The 27648-nt window shown below is 55.0% G+C and overlaps 1 protein-coding gene across 1 annotated transcript in view; it reads left to right on the plus strand.

The window, feature by feature from the left end:
* Positions 1-15699: 15699 nt before the first annotated feature.
* Positions 15700-27648, plus strand: part of RAPGEF3 (Rap guanine nucleotide exchange factor 3) — a 76024-nt gene continuing 64075 nt past the window's right edge. Inside the window, exons 1-2 of the mRNA XM_065419649.1 lie at positions 15700-15705; positions 15869-16075. Of these exons, the coding sequence (XP_065275721.1) occupies positions 15700-15705; positions 15869-16075 (213 nt within the window). The remainder of the gene's footprint in view (positions 15706-15868; positions 16076-27648) is intronic.

Raw genomic sequence — 27648 nt, forward strand, 5'->3', positions numbered from 1 at the left:
GGAGGGCGTAGCCTCACCCCAGCTACGTCAGGGATGTAGGCTCTGAATGCTGCAGCTCTCTCTAGTGTCAGTGTCAGTGTGTCCTGCTCACCCGGACCCTCTTCCAACCCCCATGCTGGCATGGCCTCAGCCCCCTACTGGTGGAATGGCTCAGCTGAGCCCTGGGCCGTGCTTGGTAGCTGGTTTGGGTGACTTTATCCCCTTTGCCTGTTTGTCAGACCCTTGTGAAAGCTGGAAGTGACATTTCTTCCCCTGGTTTGGTTTCCCCATTTGGCAAACAGTCCCCCTCTCCATGCCTGCCTCCCCATGGAGCTGGATGCTGCATTATTGTTTGCTTCCTTTTGGGGGGCACTCAACTGGCACTGCCTGAGCTGAGAACAGGCCCCACATGGCATCATGGAGTCCTGAGTTAGACTCCTCTCATGGAAGTGCACGTTTCCTCCTAAATACAAATAGAGTAAGAGACAGAGACACTTCTTCATAGATTCCAAGGCCAGAGGGGGCCATGTAGTCCTCAGGCCATACGACTTACCTGAGTTAATTCCTGCTTGAGCGAAAGCACGTATTGTAGAAAACCTCCGAACTAGATTAAAAAGGTGCCAGTGATGGAGAAGCCAGCACGCCCCGTGGTAACTTGGTCCAAAGGTTAATCATCCTTTAAACGTGTGCCTTATTTCCAGTCTGACTTTGTCTAGCTTCAACTTCCAGCCACTGGCTTTTCCCCAAAGGGGCCCGTGCTTGAAGGGCTTGAGATCTGCAGGCATCCCTCTATCCCTTATGCTGCCCCCATTTCCCAGTTCTTCCTAGTAACCAGAGGATCACCCCATCACTCCTCACCCCCCCAGAAAGAGCTACCTGCTGTCCTTATGCAGGGCTTATTTGGGTGCATGGCAGCTCCTGGGACAGAGGGAATGTGCTGTTCCAGGAACAGTGAAACTTCAGAGGTCTCAGATCCAGGGAGCAGCAGGATGCCACCCAAGAGTGCACATGACAGCACCAGCTATTCTGGGAGCTAGATTCTAAGGTGTTAGAAGGGAACTAATGGCAGCTGGAGCCCAGAGGCCTTGCCTAGGCTATGTAGGGGAAGGGCTGGAGATGGAGAACTCTCAGGTGAACTTTCACCTGATCATTTGTACTGGTGCCAATTTGTTGGACCAAAAACTTGGAAACAAACCTGACTCTCAGCTTTAGAAAATGCTGCTGGGTGCAGGCAATTCTGCAATGTCCCCACCAGGGGTCCCTAATGATCTCGGCGAGCCATAGCAAGCAACTCTTTGGGTACATGTACACTGCAATTATGCAATGATGTTGTAGCCATGTCAGTCCCAGGATATTAGGTCTGGTCTACACTACAGCATTAGTACGTTGACCGAACTCTGTAAGCATCAACACTAAAATGTAGCTGCTACCGATGAAAGTCACCCACTACCCTGATCTAATAACTCCACCTCCGTGAGAGGCGTAGTGCTTAGGTTGATGTAGTTAGGGTGACACAGTGTCCATGTAGGCATTGCGTTACTTACATCGCCTGTTCGCTGTCGCCTCTGCTCAGGGCTCACAGCTGGAGTCCCCCCCTTGCTCTGGGGCTGAAAGCCCGAGCTGTCAGCCCCACGCAGGACTCACAGCTCAGCCTGTCAGCTCCCGGTGGCAGAGCTCCAGCTGTCAGAGCCCCACAAGGCCCCACACAATGGAAGCTCCTGGTAATGACGCGCATCACCGAGAGAGGGGGTGTAGTGTGGATGTGATACAGCACTTTAGTTACTGCACGGACTGTACAGCCAATTAACTTAAATCAGCTTAACTTTGTGGTGTAGACATGCCCTTAGAGAGACCAGGTCGGCGAGGTAATATCCTTTATCTTATGATATCTTAATAATGGTACATATTTAACCCAAGCTCTGGAACCTCCCACCTTGCATGGTCCTAGATCCTGGGCACCAGCCCGAGCCTGAACATCTACACTGCAATTAAACAGCTCCTTAGCCCGTGTCAGCTGGCATGGGCCAGCCGTGGGTGTCTAACTCCAGTGTAGACATACCCTATAAGAAAGGCCACTCCTGGTCCCACCATTCTGGTGCAGCTGCAGTGAGGTGAATTGGCAGCATCGCTTTGGCTTGGGGGGAAGACAGGGCCCTGGTGGTTCAGACCTCACTGCCTCAGGCTGCTGTTGAGACTTACATGGCCTTGCACAGGCCTGAGAACATGCCCTGGGGCTCATGCCCCCCGCCCCCATCTGTATGGCAGCCTGGGGGAGGGGCAGTGCTTGCACTGGAGGACGAGTGTGGGGTTTCTGCGCTAGGGAAGGGGCAGTGTGTAGGGTGTATATGCTGGAGGAGGGGCAGTGCGGGGTATGTGTGCTGGGGGACATGTGCATGTGCTGGGCAAGAGGCAGCGGGGGGGTTGTGGGGGAAAGGCAGTGTGGGGGGGGCATGTGCTGGGGAGGGGCAGTGAGAGTACCTGTTCTGGGAGAGAGGCAGTGGGGGGGTACGTGTGCTGGGGTAGTGAGGGTTGCTGGGGGAGGGGCAGTGTGGGAGGGCATGTGCTGGGCAAGGGGCACTGCAGGGGTGACTGAGGGCCAGGCTTTGGGCCACATGGGCACATTCTGTAAGTCACAGACAAGAGACTTCCCAAGCTTGGTTTGTGCCCTTGTGCTAAAGTGACTCATGTGCAGTGTTCAGCATCCCATCCCTGTGGAGCCAGCAGCTCCCCTTCCCGAGGTCCAGGCAGCCCAGGGCGCTGGGCTGGACCAGGACACAGGTGCAGTCACCAGGGAGCATATCATCCTCTGCAGGGAAGGAATGGCCTCCTTATCTGACCCCCCGGTGGGTGCTGAATGGCTTGCCCTGCGTCAGAGCCTGGCTATCTCCCATCTCGCTCCTCTGGTGCGGAAAGCTCCTGGGCATGGCTGGGCCAGAGGAGGCTGAGACTGGTTCGTCACCAGGAGGGTGATCCAGGCAGGGTTCAGTCCGAGGATGGCTCCCACTCACCTTAGCACCTGTCGGGGACAAAGGGGGTCCCCTGTGTGAAAACCCCACCCCCTGTGGCACTGTTCTGGTGGCAGATGGGAGGGCTCTGCCCCAGACTGGGCCAACCCTAGGAGCAATGTCAGCGATGGAAGCGGAGGGGCAGTCAGATGGGGAAAGGGCACAGGCACCCCTGCAGCTTTCCCCTGGCCTATCTTATTACTGGGGCATGCAAGACTCAGCCTGAGGTTCCCGGGACAATCCCAGGGAAATGCTGGCAGGCTGGGGATTACCCCAGTGCCAGCTTTCCCTGCAGCACTCCCTGCTCAGGGCTGTGTCCGCAGTATCATCAAACCCTCACACCAGCTTTCCCCCAACAGCCCTGCACCCCCCCCCCCCCACACACACATGCGCCTTTGCATCACCCAGTGACATCAGAGGGGAACACCTTTAAAACTGATCAAAGGAAATACTTTTCACGTCACACCATTAGCCTGTGGGACTCACTGCCACCAGATGTCATTGCGGATACGAGCTCAACAGGGTTAAAAGAAGAACAGATGTTTGTATCCCGGTTACACTGGAGAGGGTAGAAAGGGTACAAGGGCTATAAATCCTCATGGCATGACCCAGTCACTAACAGAGGGGGTTAGGGAGCCATGGACAGGTTATTCCAGAATTGTCCACTTGAGGGTTTCCTTCAGCTTCCTCTGAAGCAGCCAGTCCTGGCTGGTGTCCAGGACAGAAGCGGGACTAGAGGGACACTGCTCTGATTTGCTACGGCAACGCCTGTGTTCCAGCGGCGAGTGCCAGGGCATTGTGTCTACTTGGCCATCTGGGGAGCTCGTTGTGCCGTCCAACAAAGGCCCCTGCTGGACACAGGCTTCCTCCTCCCGCTCCCGTGGGAGGAAGAGGCCAGCAGCTTTAGGGCCGGACTGGAGCCGCACGCGGAGCCCCATTCTGGGCAAGATTCTCAGGTTGGGGGCAGGAATTTCAAACTTTTCTCTGGGAGAAAATTGATCCCTTATCTTCGAATCTCAACTCGGGCAGCGGCTGCAACTGTGTCTGGACTCAGGTCAGCAGCTCTGAGCCAGGAAGGCTGATATCCACAATCCCCTACGTTTTCCAGGAGCTCTGGTCCCCAGGAGCGGGTCCCTGCTTCCCCATTGCAAATCTGTGTTACTGCCTGCGGGTCAGTGCACCATCACCGTGCCCCGGCAGGCTCCGAGGCAAGGGCAGTCTGTGACCCAGAAGACACCCCCAGCTGGGGTGAGGTGGTGGCGGGGAAGAGCACAGGTTACAGCTATGGGCTGGCTGGTGGGGAGGGGGATGGAGTGGAGTTTATACAGCATCTCTGCCTATTCACTGATCCAGCCACCCCACGTGCTCCCCTGTGATTGTCTCCTCTCCTAGAGATCAGCTGCCCCTGTGGCTCAAAGTCCCTTCCCAGAGGCCTCTGGGGTTGGTGCTGGTGATGAGTTTGCCTTGGGGTGTCAGTGGGTGCTGGGGCTATCGCCCCGTGATCATTTCAAAGCCGAGGAGGAATTTCTCCCTCTTCCAAGGGCTGCTCATCTGCTATAGCTTGTGGGAGGGCTGGTTAGAGCCAGACAGACCTGTACCCAGCTGCCCTGGCCCGGAAGGCCCAGAAGGCTTGTCTGTGCCCCAGGGAGATGGAGGTGCCGCTTCCACGCAGTCAGGCCGTTTGGTGGTTTATGGCTGTGAATGCCATGATCAGCCAGATGCGACAGTCCGAGTGGGCTGGCGTGACTCACTGGCTGGAGCAGGATCCCACAAGGAGGAGGAAGCCCCTCGTCTCTGAAGAACATTTCCTTATCCCCACTCGGTGCTGCTAATAGGAGTGAACTGATCAGCCATCAGCCCCGAAGGAGGATCCTGCCCAGCACAGAGCTGTTCCCAAGGTGGCTGGATGCAGGGAAACCCACAGCCTCTATTACTGAGATCCTGCTGCATGGTTAGCGAAGCCCCAGAGAGCACCTGGCTGAGTGCCTTTGTCACTGGGTGGCTGCCCTTTGAGGGATATTAGACCTGCCTCACTGTGACTGACTCCTGGAGCAGGGGGAGGGATGCGAGGGTAGAGGCCCCTGGGCCTGCACTCTGTGTTACTTGGTGAGTTTGTATTTGAAGAATAAAACTGCCTTGCAGGCAGGGCCTGAGCAGACTCTGGGTCGGGGTACTCCTTCCTGGGCTCAGGAGACAGGCCAGCAGCTTCCAGCCTTGTCCTTAGGGTGAGGAGGGTCACTGGACTATATCTCCTCGGCCATGCCCACCACCCATCCCTTGGATGCCCTGCCTATGTATAAGGTGAGGAGGCTGGTCGGCAGGAGGCTCAGATGTCCCCTGCTCAGGTTGGGGATGTTCATCGACTGCCATGACCCTAGATTTTGAGCGGTGCATCAGGGCAGCGCTGAGCATGATGGGGCCTGATCCCTGCTAGGGGCCCAGGCTCAGCTACACCCCAAGTTGCTGCCAGGAACCTGCGCCCATGAAATCCTCATGTTGGAGTGTAACAACTGGTGTTCCCCGTGGTGTGAGCCAGCTCATTGCTGGCTACTGCTTTGTAACTGGAACTTACTGTGAATGGACTGAGTGTGACCTCGTGGGCAGTCATGCAAGGGGGTCAGGGTAGTCCAGACACAGCTGGGAACAGAGGGAGGAGTTGCTAGTGTCTCATACATCCAGGAAGGGCAAGTCACGCATTCCCCACCCCCACCTTGAGAGCTGCTTCCTTGAACCCATGTACTCACCTTCCACTTTGGCCATCTCTCTGTTACTGCCCAGCCAGCCCCCAGCCCACTGCTGTTCCATCCCCCCACCCTGCTTGCCAACAGTGGCTGTGAAGAGGCTGGCAAGACAGGTGCCTGCCCAGCGGCGTAACCTCCCCATCTACATACAGCAAAGGAAACACAAGGTATGTTTAGATGAGCTCCTCAGATCTGAGTGCCTGTTGCTCACGATGAGACATGGGAGTGAGAGACTTTCAGCCATGCAGCCCTGGCCTGGTTACCTTCCCTTCGGTGCTGATCCCAGGGCTTCTTCAGAGATTAGCAGCTGGGGTAGCCATGACCCACCGTGTGCCCAGACAGTCATGGCTCCCCTGCATTAGCTTGGCTGGTTTCAGTATTAACTGCTTTGCTGCTGTAGTTATTTGCATTTTCCAAACACCCCTCTAGGTGCCATCCAATGTGTGGGCACCAGTTCCATCCCTCTCAGATCACACTGTAAGGACTGACCACAGGTACCCCCCCCCCACCCCCGTCCACACACTCTTCAACAGCCTCACCCAAGGGAAAGATGAGCTTGGAGGAATGCCTGGAAAGTAATACATCAGGGCTCAAGTGAAGCTGCGGGCAGTGAGCTCTTAAACTGATGAGCCCCCCACCCCAATAGCGAATAGCGTAGCTGAATTCAACGTATCGCAGCCGACTTACCCCGCTGTAAGGACGGTGGCAAAATCAACCTCCGCGGCTTCCCGTCGACAGCGCTTACTCCCACCTCCGTTGGTGGAGGAAGAGCGTCGATTCGGGGATCGATGGTCGCGTCCCGACGAGACGCGATAATTCGATCCCCGAGAGGTCGATTTCTACCCGCCGATTCAGGCAGGTAGTGTAGACCTAGCCTAAGGCTTCTCATGTCTTGTGGTAATACACTCTTCTTACCTCAGCCCTGAGGCTGCCCTTTGCAGTGCTCGAGCAGCACAAGCTCTGCTCCTAGCCCCCAGCACAGCGCATGAGTGCCAGGGAGAAAGGTGTGGCAGGAGTGCCAGGGCTGTCTGGCACTGTTGCCAGAATGGCCCTTGGGGACTGATGCAGCTGGGCACAATTTGGAGGAGCCCTGAAACTATTCATTTGTGCCCCTCCGATGTGCTGAGAATGACTCTGCCGGGGCAGACCCTGGAACTCGCGGTGTGCTGCACAAATTACTGGGAGCAAAGGCAAGGCTGGTGGGGGGTGAGATGGCATGGGCTGGTGGGGGGTGAAGAAGGGACAGAGAAATAGCTCAGTGCAGAACGGGTCAGAAAATGGAAACCTATTTTCACCCCCCCAAAAATTTTTTTTTAAATTGGAAATTTGGAAGTTGTTACCAAAGGTTTAAATCAGACCCATTTTCTGTTTAGTCAACATTTTTCAGGCACTTTTTGAGTTGTGTAGAGTTCAGAAAGCATTTGGATGATAATTGCAATAATACTGTGGGGAGAATCTCAGAAGCATGACATATTTCATGTAAAATATCAACAATCCCACATGGAAAAGTTTCTTTTTTAAAAACGTGGCCATTTTTCAGTGAAAACCATTTTGTCCCAGAACCATTGCCAGAGCGTCACACTTTGGCAATCCAGACGCATTGGAACAATTCCACAGAGCAGTAAAGCGTTTCATTTTCTGGGTGGGGGTTGGGGGGTCCAGCTCCAACTCATTTCCCTCAGTTCACTGCCCTGCAGGATGGAGAGTTCCCAAGCAGCAGGTCCCAGAAGTGGGAGAGAAATTCCAATATGTACTTCAGACAAAAGGCAGATTAGTCTGGGGCCAGGCCCGGCTGTTTCAGGAGATTAATTATTAGTCAGGTGCAGATAAAATGAGCAAGTTAAATATGGTGATAAAGATTTAGATAAAGCAGAGCCATTATACATGCGTTTTATGGCAGAGCAGGAGCTCTACTTAATGGGGTGCCTAGAAGTAACCAGCTTGTGCAGCTGTTCATGCTCTAAGCCTTTTTAGAACTGAGTGTATAAAACCTGAATTGGCGACAACCTGAGCATATGGTGAGCTGCAGTGGCCTCAGTCTGTGCCCTGACACCATCACAGGCTGCCCCGCCCAGCACCTAAGGTAGGCTTGCAGATGTTATGATCATGCTAATGCTGCATATTGTGCCACCTCACACCTGGCACTGAACTGCTAGGGAGGCCAAGGGCTGGATTTTCAAACCAGTTCAGGTCAATGGAGATCAGAAGTATGCAGCCCCCAGCAGCTCCAGCTGGGCTGTTTATGGGCAAGTTTTCCAAAGAGCCCAGCACCCAATGCGCTCGGTCTCAGCACTCTGAGCTCTGGCAAATCTGGCCCTGACTGTGGGTCTGAGGAGAATTCTGTCCTGGCTGCCCAGACATTTGGAATAGCCCAGCTGCCAAGAGGACAGGGCCATGCTGTTTTGTGCGTGTTTCATGGGCTCCCTCTTCACCAGCCCAGGCCATGACCTTGGAAATGTTTACAAGCTAAGTAGGGCTCAGGCCTGCTCTGTTCTCAGAGAAACGCCCAGGAATGCATGAGGTGGGGCATAGTGGGGGTTGGTAAATTAGGTTCTTCTCTTTGGCTGTGTTGACATTAGGGAATCCAGGAGCCGTGATTCCCCACTGGTGCAGGCAATGGCAGAGGATTCAGGTATTTTGTATCCCTGCTCAGAGCAGATCCAGATGATGTCAAGGTAAAAGCATCAGCAGCCAGCGGCCAGTCCTGCTCTCAAGCTTGGGGAGAGAGAGCTGTCCAAGGGGATGGGACGCCTCCAATCCCCAGTGCAGCCAAGCCCCGGTGTCAGGGCTTCCTTAGCATGTTGCATTTGACCTCAGCCTTCAGGATAGATCCCCCAAGGGCAAGTGCTTTTCTGAGTTACCTCACAATAGATTAGCTTCTTTCTACCTTTTCCTCCTTCAGTATGTGTTTGCAATTGCTGTCAAATGCATGGGTGTGTATCTGTGCATTTCAGTGATCTTGGGCACATATCAACAGTAGCCAGGTGCCTGGCTAAGGTGGGCGAGCCCTTTATGTGTGAACTTGGCACATCCGCATGCATTATACAGCCAAGAGTATTTACTTTCAGGGATGGGGAGTTTTCCAGAGGGGTCATCCCCAGCATATCTGTGCAGCGGGCTAATGACAGGCCCTGCAAACATGAGTCGCTAACGTTGCGCAAGTGAACAGCGAGGCACCAGCGTAGGTGAGCAGAGTTCCCTCTGCTCCCCTGGGGGCGCTCACTCGGTGAGGGGGCTCCTCTGGAGACAGCGCTGCATGGCTATTTTCTAAGGCCCGCCCATGGTGCAGGCTTTCTGACATGGCAAATGCACCAGGGGAGGAGGCCCCCTCGCCATGTCTTTCATGTTGCAACAAATACGGGTGCTGTTGGTTGCTGCAGAACCTTCCCTCAGCATGCCTGTGCCTTTGAGGCTGAAGCAGGGCCGGGAGAAGAACAGCATTAAAGGTTTATTGTACAATGGGTGAGGGCTGCATTAGGGGCAGGAGGGGCTGGCTGGGGCCGGACGGTGCAGGTAGTGCAATGTTTGGGGCTGTCGCACACCTGACACCACAGATAATAGGAATAACAATAATCAGTTAATGAATGCTTTAGTGTATTTCTGTACTAATGGCTGAGTCAGCATTACGAACCCCGCCCAGCTGCTGCAGGGTTATGCTGGTGGTGCTGGGGTGGGGAAGGATTCTGCAGCGATTTAAATAGAGAGAAGGCGAGTGGTGAACAAAACCAAGACTCCGCTAGGAAATGTGTTTGCTTGATGCCTAGTGGAGAGGTCTCCTGCTGGGGGCACTCACAGCACCACTGGCATGACAGTGATTTACACTCGGTTGGATCCATCTGGGTAAAACGCTAGTGCCAGCACAGGGAGAAGGGAAGGAGGTTGGTGCTTCCTTTACTCACGGGCTCCTAGGGAACCAACGGGACTCCTGGTGCAGGCCTAGGGTGACCAGAAGTGTGAAAAATCGGGATGGGGGTGGGGGGTAATAGGCACCTATATAAGACAAAGCCCCAAATATCAGGACTGTCCCTATAAAATGGGGACATCTGGTCACCCTATGCAGGCCCTATGGACCATTTCAGGGCACAGAGTCACCAGCCTGCAAGAATACCCTGGCCACACCCCTGGTCCATGCCCTCCCACAGAACATACCCTGCACCAGGGGCAGCTGTGGACATAGGCAGAGCTGGCACAGCCAGTTCTTTGCTTGGCATAGAGGCCCCAGCTTGGAAGCCTGGAGGTATTCCCTGAGGCCTGGTCTACGCACCCGAGTCACCAACCTTTGTGGCACAAAAGAGCTGTGAGGCAATGTTGGCCCTTCCCAGCCCTGCACCTCATGTGTAATTTACACCAGTTTACAGTGGGTGTAAAACACAACCCAATCAGAACTCTTCCCTCACACCTGTCCATGTGCACACTGGATTCACCTATGGCTTGCACTCCACTGGTGTCAATAACACAGCAGGTGCCAGGTAGGGGGACTCGGGCCCATCGTTACTGGGATTGGGCTGAAGCAGAGAGGGCAAAGGTTTGCCAAATTGCTGGGGCTGGGGCAGGGAGGCCCATATTAAACAGGCTGGATTTAGAGCCTTGCTTTCTGCACCTGGCATCTGAAGGGCTCTCAAGGGTGGCAATGCCAGGGGCCATCCCATACTGTGCTGAGTCAGTGAGGCAGAGAGCACGTGCTTCCAGAGCCACCTGCCGATGATGATGAGCTGCAGGGGTAAAGCATGGTGTCCTGCTGCATCCCAGGCCTGCTGGTGCAGCAGCCAACTCCCCTTCTCCCTCCGGTGCAGTCCTGCCCCAGAAGGCTCAGTCCCAGCAGCAGTCCTTCTCCGAGGCCCCCATGGTGCTGCAGTTTGAGGTGGCTGAGCTGTCTGCTTGCAGGTGGAGGGCGTAGCCTCAGCCCAGCTAGGTCAGGGATGTAGGCTCTGTTCACAGCAGGACTGTGGGGCTGGGCTCTGAATGCTGCAGCTCTCTCTTTTGTCAGTGTCAGTGTGTCCTGCTCACCCCAAGTCCGGACCCTCTTCCAACCCCCATGCTGGCATGGCCTCAGCCCCCTACTGGTGGAATGGCTACTGGGCTGCGCTTGGGAGCTGGTTTGGGTGACTTTATCCCCTTTGCCTCTTTGTCAGACCCTTGTGAAAGCTGGAAGTGACATTTCTTCCCCTCGTTTGGTTTCCCCACTTGGCAAACAGTCCCCCTCTCCATGCCTGCCTCCCCATAGAGCTGGATTCCTGGGGGGCGCTCAACTGGCACAGCCACAAACCAGATGCCCCCAGTGTTGATGCTCTTAAAACCTGCAAAACACCCCACCCCCCTACGAAGAATTCCCTCTCTGTGTCCAGGGAAGAGAGAGAAAAACACCTATTTGTGCCCAGTCTTTGTGACAGGTGTCACAAAAGCAGTGAACCTCCAGAGACAGCTGGAGTGTGCAGTGCTGAGAATAACCCTCCGTGCAGCTTCTGAGCCAGCAAGGGCACGCATAGCAGTTACAGCACTGTTTTTATGTAGGCCCTATGTAAACCTTGCTCACTGTCGCATTGGTTTTTGTGCTGTCAGGACTGCGGTAGTGTCATTTTCTATTTAATGTGAATGTTACCAGGTCTGATTCTCCTTTCCAGTTTTACAGGGGTAACAGTAGTTTGACTAAAAAGAACGAGGAGTACTTGTGGCACCTTAGAGACTAACAAATTTATTTGGGCATAAGCTTTCCTGGGCTAAAACCCACTTCATCGGATGCATGCAGTGGAAAATACAGTAGGAAGATATATATATGCAGAGAACATGAAAAAATGGGTGTTGCCATACCAGCTATAACGAGACTAATCAATTAAGGTGGGCTATTATGAATGAAGTTATTCTCGATTTACACTGGGAGAATTAGGACTCTTGATGTCAACAGAATCACTCCTGATTTACACCAGAGTAGGTCAAAGGTGAATCAGGCCCTTTGAGTGCAGGGACCAGCCCTGCAGCAACTCCCTGTCACGGTGCCTCTCTGGCCACATCGCTGCAGAATTCACATGCTGCACAGGCACTAAGGGATTTGTGCTTACCAGACCCTGTGAAGCAGGGAAGTATCATGCCCATGACGCAGCTGGACACTGAGGCTCAGAGAGATTCAGTGACTTGCCCAGTCCAGCATCTTGTCCACCAGAACATCCTTCCCATCATCCAGGCTTGCAAAGTTGGTGCCACCTTGGACTCCCCTCCCCCATTCCTGTCTCAGCCCAAGGCCCTCCCCAAATCCTGCCCTCACCCCTGTTGCTAAGATGTGAATCCATACTCAGGGGATTTCCCACCTTCACTATCGCTTGTGCCTCCTGATAAGGGCTAAACCAGTGCTCACGCTGCTCTTGGCCTGGGGTGGGAAGAGAGGTTATGGGGAGGAGGTTTTCAGAGTTGGCGAGTTTCAGGGGCCAGAGAGTTCAGGGAAAGAGGAACATTTTGTGTGGTTAATAACGGTGTTTAATGCCATTTAATAACATTGGGGGAATCATAGAATCATAGAATATCAGGGTTGGAAGGGACCTCAGGAGGTCATCTAGTCCAACCCCCTGCTCAAAGCAGGACCAATTCCCAACTAAATCATCCCAGCCAGGGCTTTGTCAAGCCGGGCCTTAAAAACCTCCAAGGAAGGAGACTCCACCACCTCCCTAGGTAACGCATTCCAGTGCTTCACCACCCTCCTAGTGAAATAGTGTTTCCTAATATCCAACCTAGACCTCCCCCACTGCAACTTGAGACCATTGCTCCTTGTTCTGTCATCTGTCACCACTGAGAACAGCCGAGCTCCATCCTCTTTGGAACCCCCCTTCAGGTAGTTGAAAGCAGCTATCAAATCCCCCCTCATTCTTCTCTTCTGGAGACTAAACAATCCCAGTTCCCTCAGCCTCTCCTCATAAGTCATGTGCTCCAGACCCCTAATCATTTTTGTTGCCCTCCGCTGGACTCTTTCCAATTTTTCCACATCCTTCTTGTAACATGAGTTACAGTCCACGGATGGGAGGGGGACTGCCACCACTCACACACACTGATGGGGGATCAACTGGATCTCTGGGGGGGTACCTAGTGCATGCGTGTGTGTGTGTGTGCACATGTGCGTGCGCATACCAGGGTCCACGAGCCAAGGTACAACTGCAGCACCAAGAAATTGCGACTTTTGTGCCAATTCCTCCACTGTCCTCCACTGTCAGTGTAACCCGCATCCCCTGTATCCCTCATGGGACTTCAGCCAGGGACACTGAAATAACAGCATCACGAGCTGTGTGATCTGCTCCCCTTCACCTCAGAGCCTAAATGCCAACAAGGTTCACACTTAACTACAAATTGCCAGCTGCCTCCAGCAGGCACCCGTGTCAGTGTTCAGATTCCAGCTTCACTGCAGTCTCACCCACCCCTTGGTTCTGTCATGGCCCACCCAGAGTAGCGGCCACATTCTGCCCAGATGTTGCTGCAAGGGAGTGGTGGGTGAGTGATAGATGTGCTCGGATATGAAGTGCTCTGAGATCTAAGAAGCCTTCAGGACCTGAAGGGTGCCAGGAATCTGCATGGATTTGCTCCTTAAAGGGATGCACAGTGAAGAAAATTACACAGAAGCCTTGGACTTTTGACTCAGATGTTCCAGACACACTGACAGCACTCAAGGGCAGACTCCAGGCCTGGTGTAAGAAGGTGCAGCATCTCAGGGCAAGGTTATGCAGAGGCGTAATTGACAGCATTGATAGTGGGTGGTTGTTACTTTGTATCGTAGTAGTACTTAGAGTCTTCAGCCAAGATGGGGACCCCCTGGCGTCAGGTGCAGAGAGTGAGAGGCAGTCCCTGTTCCAAAGAGCACACTCTCACTAGACAAGACCGAGAGTGGAAGCAGGAAGGTCAGAACCCCCATTTCACAAAGCCATGCAGGGACTGGTCCAGGGCACACAGGGAGTCTGTGGCAGAGCTGGGAATTGAACCCAACTCTCCTGAGCCCAACGTCTGGTGTAAACTGGGGAAAGGGCTGTAAGCAGCAAAGCAGAGTAATGTGCCAGAGATGTGCAAAAGGACCATAAATCACATGGCAGGAAAACAGAAGGGGTGAAATATGGCAGCTCTCACCCAGACCATGTGCTTGGGGCTCTATGAGCTAGTGTCTGCCCAGGGGAGGAGTAGAGACAGTCCAAAAGTCCAGCCTCATCACACATCCAGAGATCGACGAGGCTTCAGCGCCAGCCCATTGGCCCACATGCTGGCCCTTCCCTCAGCTCAGTGATTTGATCTGCTGCCCTCCCAGCCTCCTCCCACGCCCACTGGTGTCCGGTGGGAATGGCAGCACTGATGTCACTGACTGATTCTGATGTAAAACGGGTGTGAGTGAGATCAGAAGTAGGTCCTTGGCATGTGCATTGCACTCACTTGGCAGGAGGCCAAAGCCAGCATCTGTCATTTCGGGTCAGGGAGACCAAGCATCTGCATCTGGTTGTTAAGAGACCAAGAACCAGAGAGTAGCATCTCAGCGCAGGGTTTTAGATACTGCAGTGATGGGGGCCGGCTCAGCACCATAGATGGGGTTCCTGCGTGGCAAGGAGTCAGGGCTGCTGGCTGCTACGCTCCTAGCCTTGGGCTTAAAGGGCACACTGGGGTTGTTACCAGGAGCAAGGGGACACAATCTAAGAATCTCTCTCACAGAGATCCGAAGAAGTGGGTTGTAGCCCACGAAAGCTTATGCTCTAATAAATTTGTTAGTCTCTAAGGTGCCACAAGTACTCCTGTTCTTTTTGCGGATACAGACTAACACGGCTGCTACTCTGAAACCTCTCACAGAACTGGCTCCCTCCAGGATTAGAGAGACACAAACGGAGCCTTTGCTCCCACAGCTGAGAATCTGGGTCTTAACGTCGCTTGGCTATTTGGTACAGTCCCACCTGGGTAAAGGGCAGCCAGCCAGCCGGCGATGAGAGCACTCTGGTGAGTCCATGCGTTCAATACACAGCGCTGGCTGGAGTACAAGAGTGAATTGTCCCCGCCAGCCCGGGGAGCGCTCAGTCCCTAGCCCAGCGGCCAGTTTTGTTTCATGGGACGCTGGACATTTTGTTTTTAAATTTCCAGAACAAAATTAATGGAAAAGTGGAAACAACATTTCTGGGGTTTGAAAAGTGTTTTGATAAAGTTCAGGGGGTTGTTGATTCAGCAAAACACAGGAACATTGTGACCCGGATGAAGGTTCGCTGTGGCTGAAAAGGCTTTTTACAAATTTTCCTGGTCAAAAAAATGTAGAGGGAACAACGGGAGTGGCTCTGGTCACTAGCTCGGGGGTCACTGTGTATCCTGCAGGGCACGTACACCTCCGGCTGCTTTGAAGTTCGGGCCGGAATTTCACCTGCGCGAAGTTTAGGGCGAGGCTCCCACCCCTAGAGCCCAGGAGGCAGAGGGGCGCGGCGTCCTCCCCATCCCACTGGGCGAGCCAGGGGCCAGCCCCACTCCCGACCCCTGGCGCGGAAGGGGAAGCCCCGGCCCGTAGATGGGGCCAAGGCCCAGGCTCCCGCTCAGCCTGGCCCCAGCGCCCGGTCCCTAGGCGCGCTGCGCCGCCAGGGAGGGTTTACACGGGCTTGGTGCGCGCCGCTCCGGGGGCGTGGCGCTCGCCGCCCGGGCTGGAGGCTTTTCCAGCTGAGGAGTTTCGGGTCCTGTGCCAAGCGCTGGAGCGTCTCCTGCGCTCGCTCCCAGTTCCCCGCGGAGGGGAGGCGCAGCAGCCCGGCACGGAGCGTGTCTCCAGCCGGAGGCAGGGCTCAGGGAGCAGGATCCCGGCTCCCCACTGGTGCCCGGGAGCCATGGCTTTGCCCAGGGCACCCCCGGGGTCCTAAGCACCCCGACCCAAAAGGTGGGAGCGGTGGGGCTCTCCGCGCGCCAGTCCAGCTGTTCCTGGCACCGCCCTACGGGCTGGGGCAGCCGGCGGGACACCTGGGAGCCGGACCCCGCGCCAGGCTCAGCCGCGGGACATGCAGGTGAGTGACGCACCGAGAGGGGACGGGACACGGAGCGAGTTCGCTGCTGGCTGCGGTTCATGCTGGGGAGGTGGAGGGCAGAGAAAGCGGAAAGCCTGGGGGGGTTTGGCCAGAGCCTCCCCCGGGCCCAGGCTGAACGCCAAGGGTTTCTCTCTGCACACAGGTGGCCTGGGGCAGGCAGGGCAGGTGGCATGTCGGACCTCTCCTCGAGGACTTGCCAACGCCTCCAGGTGGGCTTGGAGACCCCACTGCTGAAGGGCATCTGCTCTATCTGCTCTTGAAGAAGATGCACTTGTTCCGGAGCTACCGCTACCAGATCCAGCTGGAGGGCGAGGCAGGCAGCCTGCCCAGGATACAGGGCATCCGATGGGTAACTACTGAAGCTGCTTCGTGTTGCCTTGCCTAGTGTTTGTGAGAGCCGCAGGTGTGCGTGCCAAGGTGCTAGCAGGGCTCTGCCTGTGGGGAAGGGCGGGGAGGGGATGGTTTCTTGTGACAGGCTCTGGGTGCAGGGAGCCGGCACTGAAGAATGAAGGTTAGTCAGGTTGGGGCAAGACTTTGTTTCATCCCTTGGGCCACTGCTGTAGCAATAACTCACTCCGTAACTGACTAGCAGAGCAAATTGACCTGGACACTGGCAAGTGCTTGGTGCCAGACAGTGGAAAGCAGTTCCCAAGGATTCTATGGGCAATTGTGGTTTCTGGGGCTTAAGCAGCCAGGATCCTCTGAGATGTGTTTGACTGTGATATACTTCTAGGATTCCTAGTCTAGCCTAATTCAATCCAGCACGTAATGGGGCAGAGTTAAATGGGAAAGGTGCAGGAATGCCACCTCTGCACCCACCCTTCCCCCACTCCTCCCCAGAACAGACACAGTTGAGTAGATTGTCTCCACCCATGAATCCTTCCCTGGGGTGTGATTCTGTGTTGTCCTGCAGTTTGGGGAGCCATTTAGACTGCCCGCACACATTCTAATCTGGTGGTATTTTACATCCACATGGCACTCGCTTTGCATGACTGCACCTGACTTCACCAGGGCCAGGCAAGGGGGAACTGGCCCCAATCCAGAGGGAAGAAGGGAGTTAGTCTCCATGGCCCAGTCAGGGCTTGGCCCCTCTGCTGAGACAGCCAGCGAGGGGGCTGGTTAGGATCAGTTGTTATTAGTGACAACCAGCTAGGAACCCAACTGAGACCCGCAAACTCAGCGCACAGAGGGGGCCTCCAAATCTGGAGTCGTCAGTAATTTGAGGCAGTTTCCACTGCACCCTTCATAGTGTGTTGGGGTCTCAGGACTGGGGCCTGAGGGCAGATAGTGTGGGCTGGGGGTGGCACGAGGCTGATGGGAAGCAATCAGGAGGCAACGTGTGCTGGGAGCAAAGGGAATAAAACCTCAGGGAGGGAGCCTGCAGAGTGATGTTCATGTGTGAAAGGTCAACCATGCACGGGATCTCTCAGCCAGGTTCAGTGCTTTACCATGTAAACGGCCCCTTCTCAGCAAAGTGTTCCCGCCGAAGCTGCTCTTCGTGTCTATCGGATTCAGGGGGACTCTTGTGCTTGCTATTCCGACTCCGGGGGAGGTGTGTGTGGGGGTCTGTCCAGCACCATTACCAGGTCTGCGATGTGCCAAGCCAGCAGTATGGGGGCGGGGGGGGGGGGGGAGATGCACGGGGGTCTCTGAGGGCAGAACTTGGCCTGCAGAACCTTATTTCCTGGTGATGGCGCAGCCAAGGAAGATCCCTGGCGTGACTCTCTGGTCCCAGGATGGGGCTGCAGGGTCGGCAGTCAGAGAAAACAGCCTTCCCTTGTACACCTAAGCAAGGAGTCCTAAGGTGTCACTTTTCAGCACAGAACTGCACTGGCATTTCCAAAGACAGTCCGATCTCCATGAGCGAGTCCCCAAATGGCCTAGGCCCTGGGCTGGGCTGGGAGGGCAGCCTGGTACTCACTCCCTGCTGCTTCTTTCATGTAGGGTGATTTGGGGCAGGGCAAGGGACACCTCGGCAGACATGGCCTCAGCTGTTAGCGAAACCATTTCCCAAGCGATTGCCCCAGCTTGTTCTCCAGGTTCAGCTCTCACTGAGGCATGAAATCAGACCTGTGCTATTGTGCTTCAGTGCACAGCGGCTGTACTGAGTGTTTAAACAATCTACTTGACCATGTCTTAGATTAGATTTAAGCCCTGAGCATGTGAACAGGAAACACCTCTACACCAATCTCTGCACCAGCAAATAACCCACACTGTCTCTGCCACACAAGATGTTTCATGGGCAGGATTTCCCTTGAGTTTCTGCTTCTTCCCCCTTAAATTAAAACTGCTCTAATTTATGCTGTGTCTCCTATTATCCTCTTTGTGCCCTGGGGAGCAGAGAATAGCTATAGTGCAGTTCACCCCTTCCCCACCCTCCTCATTCCTGGCAGGTCCCTCCATGCCAGTGGCTGGGACCAGGGCTGTACTCTGGCAGGGAGAACCCCTGTGCACATGGCATTCCTGGTGTACATGAGAACTGGATCCCACATCTCTAACAGTGAGTCAGCCGGGGCAGTGTGTAGCCACCTGGCATGTCAGGTGCTATCCTGAGCACAGTGACCATGAGGAGTTAGGGATGGCATTTATGGTGGCCTGGAAGGCTGTAGATATCAGGGATGCTCAGAACACATGCACTGTTAACTGGCCCGTCTCTCAAGTGAATCCATGTCTGGATTTCTTTGCTTAAGGTTCCTCTCCCAGTGGGGTCTAAGTAAGAGCTGGTGACATTTTTCCAACAAGTTTTTCATTGAAAAATGGCTATTTTTTCCAAATATAATTCTTTTAAATGGAAAATTGTCCATTGTTGTGATTTTTAAAAAAGTGATTTAAAATATTTTTGTTTCTTGTTTCCTTTTCTTCCTTACCCCCCAGATCTTTTAGAAAATACATACAAAATGATGTGTCTAAATTAGCTGTTACCACTCAAGAAAGAGATCTTGGAGTCATTGTGGATAGTTCTCTGAAAACATCTGCTCAATGTGCAGCAGCAGTCAAAAAACCAAACAGAATGTTAGGAACGGGATAGATAATAAGACAGAAATATCATATTGCCTCTGTATAAATTCATGGTACACCCACACCTTGAATACTGTGTGTAGTTCTGGTTGTCCCATCTCAAAAAAGGTATATTAACGTGGAAAGGGTACAGAGAAGCACAACAAACATGATTAGGAATATGGAACAGTTTCCATCTGAGGAGACAGTAAAAAGACTGGGACTGTTCACTTTGGAAAAGAGACGACTAAGGGGGGGGGGAATATGATAGAGGTCTATAAGATAATGACTGGTATGGAGAAAGTCAATAAGGAAGTGTTATTTACCCCTTCACATAACATGAAAACTAGGGGTCACTCAATGAAATTAATAGGCAACAGGTTTAAAACAAACAATAGGAAGTCCTCCTTCACACAACACACACTGAACCTGGGGAACTCGTTGCCAGGGGAGGTTGTGAAGGAAGTATAAGTGGGTTTAAAAAGAATGAGATAAGTTCATGGGGGATAGGTCCATCAATGGCTATTAGCCCAGATAGTCAGGGCGCAACCCCATGCTCTGGGTGTCCCTAAATCTCTGACTGCTAGAAATTGGGAGTGGACAACAGGGGATTGATCCCTTGATAATTGCCCTGTTCTGTTCATTCCTTCTGAAGCATCTGGCCACTGTGGGAACACAGGATACTGGGCAAGATGGACCATGGATCTGCCTCAGTAAGGCTGTTTTTATGTTCTTAAAATCATTCACCATCCACCCCTGAAAATGCCGGGGGGGGGCGGAGGGGAAGATGGTGCTTGATAAGTTTATGAAGGGGCTGATCTGGCGGGGTTGCCTGTGATAGCAAGGGACTGGACTTGATGATGCGGTCCTGTGTTCCTAAAAGAAAATAAGGAAAAAACAAAAAAATGAAAATGTCAAATTAAAAATGCATATTTTTTCCCCAAAAATTGCACACGCAAAGAAATGGAAAATAAAATTCAAACTGGGTTGAATCTGGTGAAATGGATATGACCTGGGAGTTTCCAGTGTCAGTGGGAAATCACTGTAAGGTCCTTGGCCTGACACTGATCTCAATCCCTTGGGTCTGGGCTCTGCTACACCGGCACATGTAGGGCTGCAGGGATGTCACCCCAATGGGATGGTGCCAGAGTCTTGTTTCCTTAAACCTCCAGCAAGTTGCCCAGCCCAAGCGAAGGGGCGGCTCTGCCCTTAATTTAGGACAAAACTGTGCCTGGCCTTTCCCCACCCCACACAAGGGCTAAAGCCTACAGCACCCCAGGGCACACTGCTGCAAATGCGGAGGTGGCAGGGGGAGAAGGCAGCCATGCTGCCTAAGGAACTGGCTGGACCTGGCGTGGGAGCGGGCAGCTTCCCCTGTGTTCTCTGTTGCTCTGGGAGACCCATCCCTTTGGAGCTGCCCTTGCGGCTCTGGGTAAACACCACAGTCTTGCCCTCCCTCTCAGCCAGCTTTTGCAGCTTTGAGCGTTTGCAGTCAAACATCAGCCTATGTGCTTTTCTGTGCCAGGGCTGGAATGCATGTCATTGTGGGGGGTGGGGAGGGGAAGTCATTTCAGAGCATCCTGTCAGGCTCTGGGGGTCTGAGATTCCCCTTGCCCCCACATGTATTTTGCCATGGCCTGGAGTCCCTGAACTCTGGGATTGTATACAGCTCCCGGAGGGGTGCGGAGCCCTTGTTGAAGTTTCTGGGGAGGACCCCATGGCCCAGGGCTGCAGAGGAAGGCACCCTGCATGGGTGGGCCTGACGCTGGTTTCTTGCCATCCTGTTTGAGGCTGCGGAAGGGCGAGGGCCTTCACAAGAGCCTTAAGGACTGAAATAGCTTTGTTGTTGTCCCTGAGATCCCAAACAAAGGCCAGCGCGAGAGCAGAGCCGCGGTCCCAGGGCTTGGCCAGGTGCCCAGAGCTGCCGGATTTCTGGAGACAGACAGGATCTCGAGGCCCTTGCAGCCAGGCAGCAGGAAGATGGAAAAGGGTGACTCCTTAGGAAGCTGCCTGGAGACAGCAGCTGAGATGCTGGGACAAATTGGGCAGGGGCCAGGTGGGGATGATCAGCAAGTCAGGGAGGGAGCGAGGCGAGCAGAGCAGCAGTCCTTGCAGAGAAAGCTGGAGCCCAGGCAGTGGGGTGGCGGGGCAGGGCCGGCTGGGTGGGCGGTGGCAGGGCTGGGCGGGCGGTGGCAGGGCAGGGCCGGCTGGGCGGGCGGTGGCAGGGCTGGGAGGGCGGTGGCGGGGCAGGGCTGGGAGGGCGGTAGCGTGGTAGGGTCGGCTGGGCGGGCAGTGGCAGGGCTGGGAGAGCAGTGGCGGGGCAGGGCCGGCTGGGCGGGTTGCATTGGAGCACCCAGGCACTGCATAGGAGTGTTTGGGAAGTGCTATGGCAGCAAAAGGAGTGCGGCACAAACCTGCTTTATGTAAGCGGGGGAATGGTCCCGCTATTGTGGGGAACTTTCCTGGCTTCTGCACTACCCCGGTGAAGTGGGCTAGCGAAAGGATCTGAGTCCTCACTCCCACTTCCTTTACCCAGAGGCCTCCCTGCCCTTGAGGACTCCCCTTCCACTCTCCTGTCTGGCAGAGTCCTCGTAAACCCCGACAAGGCTGGGCCCAGGATTCCTGGGGGGCTCAACCCCCAACCCTGCTGTGGTCACCCAGGACAGGGGCTAGGGTGTCCCCACTCCGGGGTACTCTCTCTGCACTGGGCACCTCCCTGACCCACTGATCATTTCATACAATTTAAAGCAAATACAAGTTGTTTAATTAACAATTAATTTTAAAAAAAGAATGAGGAAAAATGGGAAAGGTTAAAGGAAAACACATCACCCCGCTCTGTGGCAGGGATTATCACAAGCAGTGTCTCTGGAACGTCAGGGCACTTCGCAGTCTGTTCCTTGTAGGTCCCAGATTTCCGTCTCAGGCCCTGGCTGTGCTGCAGGTATGCTGCGGGTTGGACACTTGCAATGGTGGTGGCCACACACCTCCGGGCTTTGAGTGGTGGGACCCTTCTTCCCAGCGTCAGCCCCCCGTCAGGTTACGGTCCCCCTCCCGGTCTGGCCTGCAAGGGCCCTTGTCTGGGGGTGTCTTTCTGTGCTGGGCCCTTTGCCCAAGGTCCCCCCTTGGCTGGCCCCACTTGCTCACCACACCTGGCTCTGTGGCTGCAGCTCTGCTCCCAGCACAGGATCTGCTCTCCCTGGGCCGCGTCTCTGGCTCTGTGGCTGCAGCTCTGCTCCTAGCACAGGATCTGCTCTCCCTGGGCTGCGTCTCTGGCTCTGTGGCTGCGGCTCTGCTCCCAGCACAGGATCTGCTCTCCCTGGGCCGCGTCTCTGGCTCTGTGGCTGCGGCTCTGCTCCCAGCACAGGATCTGCTCTCCCTGGGCTGCGTCTCTGGCCCCTCTGGATCTGGCACGGTTCTGCTCTCCAGCTCAGCTTGGGCCCCTGCTTTCTCCTTAGCTCGGCCCCACTCAGTCTGACCCAGGCAATTCCAGCTCACACGGAGGACGGGACCTCCCTGGCCTCCTGACCCTCTGATTAGCCTGCCCGCCCTGTCAATCAGGCTGACCTGGAGCATTGGCCTCTCGCCATTGTTCCTGGGGACTGTCAGTCTCAGTGTCCTGATTTCCCATCGACCCTTCCCCTTTTAGTGCTGGGAGCTAGCCAACCAAAACAGCCCCACTGAATGTTAGTAAGGGGCAACAGTCCCCTTACATTTAGACCCAAAGGTCCCTTTGAGTGTCCAGGGAAACCACTCACTGGGAATGTTACTAGAATGAATGGGGAACAGTTCTAGAGCTGGTTGAATAATGAGAAAATCCTGGGTCCCAAACACTTCTGTGAATTAAAGCGCCCAATTCCTTTCCTTGTTCCTCACTGGATTCCAGGTGGCTGCCGGGGGCTGGTCTGGTGAACACATTTGTGAATCTTGAAAAGTTTCTCTGGTTTTAGTGCTAGTGCTGAGTTATGTGAAAACCCCGTGTTGGAAAGTGTGTTCGTCGCTCTTCTCTTTAAAATGGTTTCGGCTGGTTTGGAAAGGAGGGAGTGATTAGATCAAGGTCTGGCAGCCAGGACTCCTGGGTTCCATGGCTACGTGCCTTTGGGGAAGACACTTGTCCTCTCCGTGTCTCAGTTTCCCCATCTCTAACATGAGGATAATGCTTTCCAGCCTCACAGGAGGGGCTATTTCTGGCGCACTAGTGGCCTTCTGATGAACAGCACTAGCGCAAGGCAGGGCATTGCTCTGTGTTTGTGGAGAGCTGACCCCAGGAACTTCGCTGCTGCTCCTTATCACTCCAGCTGCCACTTGGGTAACTCCTGCCAGGCCACAGGCCTGCCTCTTATTTGTAAACATTTGCTTCACAATTACAGGTGTGCTTCCTGCTCCATAAACCAGTCACGAGTCTCAGCAATGTTTGTACAGGGAGTGACAGTCTTGGTACCCAGAGGGCGACTCGGAGGCTTGGGAGAGCTGGAGGGTTTGGGGAGCTGCTGACCATGGGGGCGTTTGGGGCCATATTCCCATGTGCCTCGCCCAGGCCAAGTGGGGGGTGAGGGGTAGAGCTAGGGTACCCCAGACCTTGTAAAAAAAAATTTAAAAGCTCAGTTTTTCACTCTCCACGAACCTTCTCCCCCTCCCCCACTGAGCAGAAGCAGCAAGGGCCATTTGGCTCCTATTTGCAGGTTCCACATGGCTCACTGGAGGGGTGGGCTCAGTTTTTGCTGCATTCATTGATGCAGCATTTGTGGGCCCCAGCCATGGGCCAGAGGAAAGGAAAGGGTCTTTGGGTAATTATACTTGCCTCTTGACATCATTAATTGGAGGGTCCTGTAAACCCCCTCCCCCACATCTGCCTGCTGCTTACTCTGTCTGTCTCTCCCTCTCCCCTGTCCTTTAGGCACCCCTATGACAATCTAACACAGTGGTTCTCAACCTTCTGGGGCTCAGGACCCATTTGTCAGTGTTGATGGTCTGTCGCGACCCGGGGGGGTGGAGGCCCTGGGATGGTTTCAGTGAGATCCTACCCCCCTTGGGGGGTTGGGCCCTGCCTGGCACTCACCCCACAGTGGTGGCTCCTGCAGCTCCTGTGCTGTGGGGCTAGTTGGGCTTGGCTCTTGGCTCCAGGCATTGTAATCTCTGGGGCTGCAGCACCGCTCAGGTTTGGCCCCGCCCCCCTGACTGGACCCAATGTGTGTGAGTGGACTTGTGACCTAGCTCATAGGGTGGCAGCGCCACTCACCCACATTTGGCCATGATGACAGGCTCCCGTCATCATGACGGCTGGGCCAAACCTGAGTGGCGCTGGGAGCCCAGAGGTTGCAGTGTCTGGAGCAGGGAGGTGAGCCCAGCCAGCCACGTGGGACAGGAGCCACCGGAGCTGTCATGCGACTCCTTGAAACATTCTGGCGACCCAATTTCAGGTCCCCACCCCGGGGTTGAGCACCCGGGTCTAACAGGTGGGGTGAGGGTTGGTGTGCGTTGCTCTCTTTGGAGGCTGGGTCTGGAGAAGGTCAGAGCGATTCTTCCCTCGACAATGGAATTGGGGGGGATGTGGTGGAGTGGCCATGGGTGAAAGGGACCAGATAGGGGATGGGGCCTCTTAGTCCCTCCAGCACTGCCCTGGCAAAGGACTAGATGGGCCAGGAGCTGCTCACCCACCCTGGAGTTCATTGCAGACCCTGGAGATGGGAAAGGGCCATGAAGCTGTTTTCTCCTTCCGCTAAATGAGTGGTTCTCAACCTGCAGCCCACAGGCCACTTGCGGCCCAATCAGCACAGAGCTGCGGCCCATATGACATCCTCAGGGCCATAGAGATAGTATTGGATGCGGCCCACATAACACATTGTGGGCCACATATGCGGCCCAGTGGTAAATAGGTTGAGAACCACTGCCCTAAATGATGTTTCTAAGTGAAGTTTGAACTTATAATACGATTTGAAGTGAGATCCAGATTCTGCCTAGCCCAGTGTCTGCCCACAGCTCCCGTGCCTGTGCTGTGTGCGGCTCAGCTGCCGAAACTGCCTCTGTCATTAGCATGAGAGACAAGGGGGTGAGCACCAAGGAGTTAATGAGGAGGCCAGTGCATAGCCAGTGGGAAACCCTCACCCCCACCCCCTCCCCGGGCTGGGGATCCCTCTTACTCTCTCTGGGTTAATGTTAGAAGCTCACTCCAGTCTTGTCTAATACAACACATAGAAAACAGGTCTGACAGGTCCCTTCAGCTCTGCTTCAGGCCCTGGTTTACTCAGCACACGTGGCCCCAGCTGGCGGTAGATGAAAGATGGTATTTTTACAGGACACACTGATGTTCAGCAAGGATAAGCTAGTGCAGCGGTCCCCAAACTTTTGAGGGTCGTGCCTCCCCTTCCCCCGTCTGCAGCCCCGTGCAGCCAGGACCAGGAACGGGGCTGTGGCTCTGGGGGAGGGGGGGCATGGATGGGGTAAGGGGGCCTAGGCAGGGGCTGCTGCTGGGGATGGGTCTGGGTCTGGGTCTAGGGCTGGAGTCACATCCAGGGGCCAAGGCTGGGGGCAGGAGCAGAGCCACAGCCAGGCTGTGATGGGGGTCAGAATCGCGCTGAGACTGGGGACGGGGTCAGGCATGGGGCTGGGAGCCATGGCTGGGGGCAGGGTGGAACTGGAACAGAGCTGGGGGCTGGGCAGGGCTGGGTGGCGCTCATAGTTTGGGGACCTCTGCATTAGCGACTGGAGACATTGGTGAATGAGTGCATCAGGGCCCCTGAGGAGCTACACAATGGCCTCGCCTCTGAGCCGGGTTCAGAGGAGTTCTTGAAGTGAACCCGAAACCAAAAAGTGCACATAGATGAGCACTGCCTTCTTCGCATGGTGTGAATAACTGCTCCCCCTTGGGGCCAGACCGTGCCCCACAGCTCAGCCCTGCGTAGGGCCAGCACCGATCCAAGCGCTCCCAGCTCCCATCAGCTTAGGGCACGGGTGGCCAACGGGTGGCTCCGGAGCCACATGCAACTCTTCAGAAGCTAATATGCGGCTCCTTGTAGAGGCGCCGACTCTGGGGCTGGAGCTACAGGCGCCAACATTTCAATGTGTCGGGGGGTGCTCACTGCTCAACCCCTGGCTCTGCCACAGGCCCTGCCCCCACTCCACCCCTTCCCACCCCCTCTCCTGAGCCGGCCGTGCCCTCACTCCTCCCTCCTCCCCCAGAGCCTCCTGCACGCCATGAAACAGCTAATCGGGGGGGGAGGGGGAGGCGCTGATCGGTGGGGCTGCTGGTGGGTGGGAGGCGCTGGGAGGAGCTGATGCGGGGCTCAGCTGTATTACTGTGGTTCTTTGGCAATGCACATTGGTAAATTCTGGCTCCTTCTCAGGCTCAGGTTGGCCACCCCTGGCTTAGGGTGACCATATTTTCCCAAAGGGAAAACGGGACAACCCTGGGCTGGCCTGAGGCTCCCACTCCCCCAGGCAGATGTGAGGCTGGCTGCATGGGACCAGTGGTCCGATCCTCCGTGCTGCCTGCCCACATGTAGGGCCAGTCTGAGCCCGCCCGCTACCTGCCTACGTGTGGGGCTGTTTGAGGCCCCCCTCTTCCTTCTGCACACTGGGTGGACTGGCCAACCCAACCCTAGCCTCCAGCGCCCTCCCCCCCATATGTTCCTCCCCATCCCACTAGGGATGATCAGTTGGCAAGAACAAATGGGACAAATGCTCAGTTTTGTCAAAAAAGTCGGGATGGCCGTGACGGCCTAAAAAAGGGACTGTCCCAGCCAAAACTAGATGTATGGTCACCCGCTCTGCTCTGGGGCAGGAGTACGTCACTTCTCCCTTTCCAGGGCACTGTTTACTGCCCCTGCAGGCCTGGACAGCTCTGGCATGGGAGGGCTGCTGTGGGCACAGGCACTGACTTTTGGTTTTCCCAGTGGGTGCTCCATCCCCACTCCACCTCCTCCCCCAAGGCCCCGCCCTCGCATCACCTCTTTCCGCACTTGTTCTGCTCCCTCCCCCGAGGCCGCCTGCCCACTGATTGCTGCTCTCCGCCCTTCCGCAAGTGCCTCCCACCAAATAGCTGATGGGTGGCCCTGCCCAACAGCTCTGGCTGGTGGGTGCTGAGCACCTCCTATTTTTTGTGTGAGTTGGAGTCGGTGCCTATGGCTGTGGGAGAAGGTCACAAGTGTGAAGATGGCCTTGCCCAAGGGGGATGGAGAGAGCCTGAGTTCCCCTCAGTAGTCCCCCCACCCACCATATGTTCCCACAAGGATCTGGAGCCTGGGCATGGCTGGGGGATTCCAGCATGGCGCAAACTGCATAGAAGCTAGGCCTGTATTGCAGCCACCACCTGCAATGCCTGTGGCAGACGGGAGGCACGTCGGGTGATCACAGATAACAATTTGAGTCATCAGGATGTTCCGGGCCACGCCTGCTCTGCTCATAAAGTTACTGGCACACGCTGTTGCTCGGGCTGAGTCAGCAGAACCAATGCTGTCACGCCACACATGGGCCTGCGGGATCAGGACGTGCAGTTGCAGCTGGGAGCCTCGGTGCTTCGGCAAGTAGTGAGGGATGAAGCTGCCACTGATGCTGGTTGCAGTGATTTGCAGTTAGTGGGGACGGTCAGAGAATGCGCTTGGCAGGGCTGTGGGTGCAGAACCTGCTCCTGCAGTGGAATCTCCCCCCCCCCCCCCCAATTTGGTTTGTTCTGCATGTTATTTCAGTGCAGCCGCAGAGGCACCATTTCAGATTTGGAGGGGGGGGGGGGCAACTTTAACCGTGATTCCAGGGGCTATGTAGGCACCTGAAAACTCCAGTTGTTTCTGCAGATAATAATTTAGAAATAAGCCGAGAGAAGCACTGTATCTAATTCCTATATAAGGAAAGAAAATTAAATAAATATTAGACCCACTCAGTTCTAATACTAACATGTTCTGACAGCTTGTGTCAAGTCACTTAAGGGACACT

Source organism: Emys orbicularis, chromosome 19 (assembly GCF_028017835.1).
Source record: "Emys orbicularis isolate rEmyOrb1 chromosome 19, rEmyOrb1.hap1, whole genome shotgun sequence".
Taxonomy (NCBI): Eukaryota; Metazoa; Chordata; order Testudines; family Emydidae; genus Emys; species Emys orbicularis.